The sequence below is a fragment of the Hypomesus transpacificus genome, unplaced genomic scaffold (genome assembly GCF_021917145.1).
Source record: "Hypomesus transpacificus isolate Combined female unplaced genomic scaffold, fHypTra1 scaffold_447, whole genome shotgun sequence".
NCBI lineage: Eukaryota > Metazoa > Chordata > Actinopteri > Osmeriformes > Osmeridae > Hypomesus > Hypomesus transpacificus.
The window spans coordinates 5,001-11,270 of NW_025813964.1; the positions used below are offsets into that span (position 1 = coordinate 5,001).

General features: G+C 50.0%; 1 protein-coding gene across 1 annotated transcript in view; it reads left to right on the top strand.

Annotated features, from left to right (window-relative positions):
* The window catches only part of LOC124465285 (ubiquitin carboxyl-terminal hydrolase 25-like), a gene marked incomplete at its 5' end in the record, with an annotated part of 10,092 nt that extends 4,997 nt beyond the window's left edge, over positions 1-5,095 (top strand). The window contains 6 exons of the mRNA XM_047016999.1: positions 1-132; positions 932-1,010; positions 1,291-1,370; positions 1,777-1,900; positions 3,438-3,630; positions 4,171-5,095. The exon at positions 1-132 is cut by the window's left edge and continues 47 nt beyond it. Coding sequence (XP_046872955.1) covers positions 1-132; positions 932-1,010; positions 1,291-1,370; positions 1,777-1,900; positions 3,438-3,630; positions 4,171-4,343 — 781 coding nt within the window. The remainder of the gene's footprint in view (positions 133-931; positions 1,011-1,290; positions 1,371-1,776; positions 1,901-3,437; positions 3,631-4,170) is intronic.
* Positions 5,096-6,270: the final 1,175 nt, after the last annotated feature.

Sequence of the window (6,270 nt, forward strand, 5' to 3'; positions counted from 1 at the left end):
CACGCCCCCCGAGAGCGACTACCGGCTGCAGCATGTGATCGTGTACCTGATCCAGAACCAGGCCCCCAAGAAGATCCTGGAGAGGACCCTGCTCATGCAGTTCGCCGACAGGAACCTGGGCTTTGACGAAAGGTGACCGCCAGCCTCGAGTCGTCACCGCTTTGTCGTCGCATTTATTTCGAGGAAGAAAATGTCCCTTTAGGTCTGACAAGCCTGAAGCCCCCCAGCAGAGGGCGACAAAGCCCAATTCTATCTCAAACGATGAGTCGGCCTTTTTAAAATAGTTTGTCTGTGGTTATACAGTCGGTTCCAGTTACGTTCAGGCTGTGCGTTTATAAAAAGCAGTCCGGTCATACACAGAGGTTAGTAAGCTAGGTTAAACCTTTATCCGGGTTTGAACTTTCTCCAAGGTTCTTCAGCTTCTGAAGGTTGTTCTGTGTCGGTTTGTTGCAGAATGCTACCTAGGAAGAGAGAAGCTGTAAACCGAGACAAATGAGAGCAATAATGCCACATCACTGTAGGTTACTGAGTGGATTACCTCCGTCGGCGTCTAAGATTGTCATGTACACTTTGAAAATGTTTGGCGGGGCGATCCATATTCATGAGCGAATTGATTCCACTCGACTCCCCTATTTCGAGCGAAATAATTAGATTTGTGTGCGCGCGTGGCCTCGATAGCAGCCTCCAGAGGACCGGATTAGTTCTGTTCTCAGCACTAAAGGGTGATTCATCGGACCGTGTCAAGGCCCGGGGCCACCGTGTCCCGTTTCCACCTCCCAAAGTACCTCTCTGAGACCCGGGGCGCCCGGACCCAACTGTCTTTGGTCCCTTCCTCTCTCGATCTCTTTCTTATATCGGTTTTGGCTTTTCGTAACCCTCTCCCCTCCCCTCTTGACCGTCTTCCCCTCCTTGTCGTCCCGTCTGGCCTCAGGTGCAAGAGCGTCATGAACGTGGCCCGTGCCAAACTGGACATGATCAAGCCGGAGGAGGTCAACGTGGAGGAGTACGAGGTGAGTCGGACTGCGAGGTGAGTCGGAGTGTCGTTCCTGTGCGGAGAGGGAACCAATAAGAAAATGGTTTCCCTGAGACAACTTGGCGTCCACAAAACGCACTAGAGGAGAGTGCATCTCTAAACGTCTGGATGCGTACGGTGTACGGCTCGATGGATCGCGTGCACTTTTGGTCCGACGCGTTAAAATCGATGTGACGGTAATAGATGTGCTTTATCTCTGCCCCCACTGTTCAGCATTCCTTTTCTTTTTAGAACTAATTGTCATTTGGTTTCCCTAGATATGGCATCAAGACTACAGGAACTTTCGCGATACAACAGTCTTTCTGATGATTGGCCTGGAATTGTTCCAGAAGAAAAGGTGAACACCCAACTCCATTTTCTGAACATCGAACTCGTGTCCGTGTCGTACTCACTTCAACCCCGCTGTGTTCTCCATTTGCAAGCCATGAACTTCCCTCTGGTCACCTCCAGAGGGCAGCAGATCCTTTGATCCTTTGAGAACCTGTCTGCCTTAGATCAGAGACTGTTGTTCCAGTCGATAGACAAAGTCTCCGTTTCTCTCGTGAACTCGGTGGCTTCGAATGCCGCCACAGCGCCATTCCTTCTCCTGCGCAGTTCTCATGTCAAACACTCATTTCATTCAGTTCCCTGAGAACCTAACCCCCATGCACAAGTTAGTCCCATCTCAATGCTGCCATGTAATCGACGATCGATAAAGTTGTTATTTTTATTTAAATGTGGGTCTGTTTCTCTTTTCCGTTCAGTTACGTGGAGGCCTTGATGTACCTGATCTACTCCTATCAGTACAACGGAGAGCTGCTGCTCAAAGGGCCGTACCGGGGTCACGACCAGGAGATCGTCGGTCGCTACCGGAGGCAGTGTCTCCTGGTGAGTGCTCCCCCTCCTCCTCCCCCCTCCCTCTCCTCCTCCCCCCTCCCCCCTCCCTCTCCTCCTCCCCCCCTCCTCCTCCCCCCCTCCCAGATGCACTTACAGCCTCCTAGTGTCTCAACATGGATGTCCCTCCACGTCTACCTAATGAAATTAGTGGACTCTTAAGCCAAGGCTCCGCGAGTTCTCCTGGACGTTAAAACGAATGTCGTGGAGCAGCCCTCTGTAGTCATCCGTAAAGCACCGATCCGTGTGATCGATAACGATACTGTTTTAATTGGCCATTTATACGTCTGTAATCAAAAGAATGGGCCACGGAGGAAACGTTTCGGAACACGCGGAATCCTCCGGAAGACAAAGATTTCTTTTTTTTTTCTGAAGCTGTCGGCTTCTCTCCCTCTCTGACCCCGGTCGACCCGCTCATCCCACCCCCTCCTCTTGGTTCCAAATTACAGGACTGGGTCAAAGTGACTCAGCCAAACTGACTGTGCGGGAGAACGTGTCACTGTAATTTCGAGAATTGATGGAGGGAAATGAGAAATGGGTCGTTCTTGCTGAGGCGCATTGCATTGGCAGTTTAGAATATTTTTATTTTTTGAATTTTATACGACCCATAAAAAAATTCCTCTGGAGGCCGTTTCAGCAGACGCTCTCAGCTTGGTCGGCGACCAAAAACCTGGTTCGATATTCCAACCAGACTACCGTTTCCATAACGTGTCTCTCCCAGGCTGCTGGGCGTGGGTGGGGGAGCAGCCACCCCCACCACCACCAGAGCCTGCTCCTCGGGGGGGGGGGGGGGGGGGGGCATGCTGTAGCCTGCTGCACCCGGTAACCTTACACCGGCATTGTGCTCATAATGTAATCATCCGAGGGGGAATAGGAAGCAGGAGGCCCTGACGAGTGTAAACACATTACCCTGAGACGCGGCCCTGTCCTCAGCTAACCCCTCCGCTCCGTGGCAGGCCGCCATCTCAGATCTCCGGCCAGGTCCCTGGGTCTCCCGGCCCGACCGAGCTGTTTACCCTGGGCTCTGTTTTAATTGAAAACACGGCTAACATTGACATAGTTAATGTACTGGGGATGTTTCGCCCTGTCGTCGCCCCCCCTCCCCCCAAACCCGAGTCCCCCCCGGTTCCGGAGAGAGGCCTGTGAAAGGGCTCTCCGACTCCCCCGAGGTCAGGGAGTTTGGGTTCGCGAGGCAGGATGGGGGGGGGAGGAGGGGGGGGGGAGAGAGATGAGACGTGCCCACGTGCGTCACCGCGGACGTCAGCCCCGCCGACTGGAGAACATTCAGGAACATTGAGGATGTCTGAGGGGTTGACTACCACGTACTGTGTCGGCGCAAATGGGACCGTGTCTTACCTGAGCCGCCGGCGAGCTGATTGAAATGGTCTAAATGCTAATGACTGCGCTTAGCTGGGGGAAAAGGGAGGAGGAGGAGGGGGGGGGGGGGGGGGGAGAAATACTATACCGGTCTTTGTCTGAGGAGTATGACAAACAAACAACTTTCCTGAACTCTCTTGGCGCCCCCTTGCAGAAACTCAACGAGCACGCGGCGGCCCTGTTTGAGACGGGCGAGGAGCCCGAGGTGAGCGACGGGCTGAGCATCATGAACGAGCTGGTGGTGCCGTGCATCCCACTGCTGCTGGTCCACGACACGGAGAAGGACCTGCTGGCCGTGGAGGACATGAGGAACCGCTGGTGCTCCTACCTGGGCCAGGAGATGGAGTGTGAGTACGGCACAACGGAGGAGCCAAGAGGATGGGGGGGAGTGGGGGGGTGGGGGGGGGTGGAGGGGGGATACTGTAGGGAATAGGATGTTTGTCGTGTCACTGTTCACCTTTGGCAGTGCAGGTCAACTCGTCAGATGCACAGAATATAATGACAGAATTGAAGATGGACACTTTGTTTAAGACGATTGTTGGCATGTGTAGGCGTTCGAGAGCCCCGAGCACCCTGGCAAGTTGAGAGAAAGTGGTTCCGAGATGTCCCTCCTGGCTTGAGCTAGACCAATTTGTAGAAAGCTCCGGCATCCCCATAGTACCTTCCCAGAACTACAACCAGAGCCTAGTTCCTCTTATTTGTTTTATCCGTGTTTTCCTCCAAGAGCATGTTCCGGAACATGAAGTCATATCATCGTGCAAATATTTGTCTCGTGATGGAGACAAACGGGGGGGGGGGGGGGGGGGGGGGGGAGAGGGGGATAACTGAATGCGATTGAGGCATAACCACGGTAATAATGTTCCCCTCTGTTGTCGTCTCCCCTCCAGCGAACCTGCAGGAGAAGCTGACAGACTTTCTCCCCAAGTTGCTGGACTGCTCGACGGAAATCAAAAGCTTCCACGACCCTCCCAAGCTGCCTGTCTACTCCACCCTGGAGCTGTGCGAGCGCTTCGGCCGCGTCATAGCCTCCCTCGGGCGGGGGCCCGCGGACGGGAGATGAGCCGGTGGGGGCCCCCCCCCCCGCTTGTCCCTCCTCCATCAGCCCCCCCCCCACCCCCACCCCCCCGCCTGGGGCCACTCACCCAACGGACCTCTGTATTAACCCACGCCTTCCTTATAACCTGGGGGTCGCTCGCCATAGCTGTTTACTTCTTTGTTTTGTTTTTCTCTTCTTTGCTGCTATAGGTTTTTATCCTTATGAATACTATGATTTCAGATGTGGTTTTTAAAAGCAAAACGCGACCAGCGAGGGGTCAGGGACAGTCCCAGGATGAAGGAACAAGAGCGAGGAGTCTAGTGACGGCGGTCTTGCAGTGATTAAAAGCCAGCGCATGCTGCTCCAGCTTTGTTAAACAAAGTGGATTTAACTTTGACAGTTTTTTTTTTTTTCTCGTAGTTGTCAGGTTTTTTTTCGTTTGTTGTTGTTGTCTTTCTGGTTTATGCCCCCCACACCCCCATTCCTTAAGCACCCCCTTTCTGCGTGAAAACACGACTTCCCAGCTGCTCTGCCACCAGTTTGGTACAGTATTATCAAATATTTTGTTTTTGTTTTATTTTTCTAAATAAAGCGACGAAGAGAAACCTTGAGATTTATCAGCGGCTTTAAGTATCTCAAGTGGTTCTCTCGACCCGAGGACTGCACCAGAATGAGATGTTTTGAGTGCTGTGGTAGACAGCCATGGACACCCTGTGGTTTGTTAATAAATCGAGAGAATAAAGTTTTATTTATGGCCCTTTTAGGCCAAATACATACTTGCTTTGCCTGATGTCCTGTGATTTCATTTCTGCATTTACAACACATGAAACATCATAAATGTCTACATTTGTCCCATACCATGGTCATGGATGAACCATAAGTAACGATGAGTAGGCTATGCCCAGAGAAACTGGCCAAACATTTATGGGTAAGTCATTAAGTGGTAATGACGCAGAGCAAAAGCAGTTGTCAAATAATAGATGATAGAAGGATAGAAGATGATTAAATGAAATGTCGTCACTATCCATATTTTGTATTTTTAGTTCTTCGTTTTCAAATAGACTGGACCTTTGCACATTGTGCCAAGATAATTAACCAATCGGAACAGCCTTTTTAAATTGGGCGCCAACCCGCCACATTTAATTAACTAGCGTGTATCGGCCAAAGCCAATTACCCGATCTTCTCACTTGAATTATCGATAACTGCCCACACCATCTTGCTTCAAATTTAGTAAGACCAAGGAAAACATCTTTAGCCTACCGTGAAGCTGTTTTTGTGTGGTGGCCTACAGTACAGATGATGGCATTGGGCCTACCAGCTATTTCGAAGAAGGCCTCTACTAATGGAAACCTTCCACCTCACAACGCTGGCTCCTGGTCGGTTTGAAGTAAGTAATACGAATGCTCCCTCGACTAATTACACAGGTAAATATAAAACGGCATTACAAAAATGCAATGTATCCAAAATATAGCATATTTATCTGTTGAGCCAATAGGGCCAACTGTAAAACATTATTTTCGAAATAACGATCATAGTAGGCCTAGGCTATTTGCTGAAATCGTTTTTTATGTATTTGATATTACACATGAATGTTGTCAAGGACTGGGCTTAGCTTCTTTAGTATGCTATTAGTTTACAAATGTTAAATATTTTCTTGTTAGCTTCTTTAGTATGCTATTAGTTTACAAATATTAAATATTTTCTCGTTACCCTTAATGTGGAATATCATAAGATTTCGAGGATTTTTGGCTGCCAAAGATGTACGTTTTAGAAGTAGCTTAACTGTTTCCTCTTAATTCAAATCATGATGATAGGAAAAGTAACCTTGCAAGAATTTCATTAGGCAAACGGAAGTACCCGCCACTCTCTATTCAATGAATTGTTGCCTTTTTAATCCCTTTTGGGAGCTTTCTCAAAAATTAGTCTGGCTTTCAAAGGCCAGACAGAATC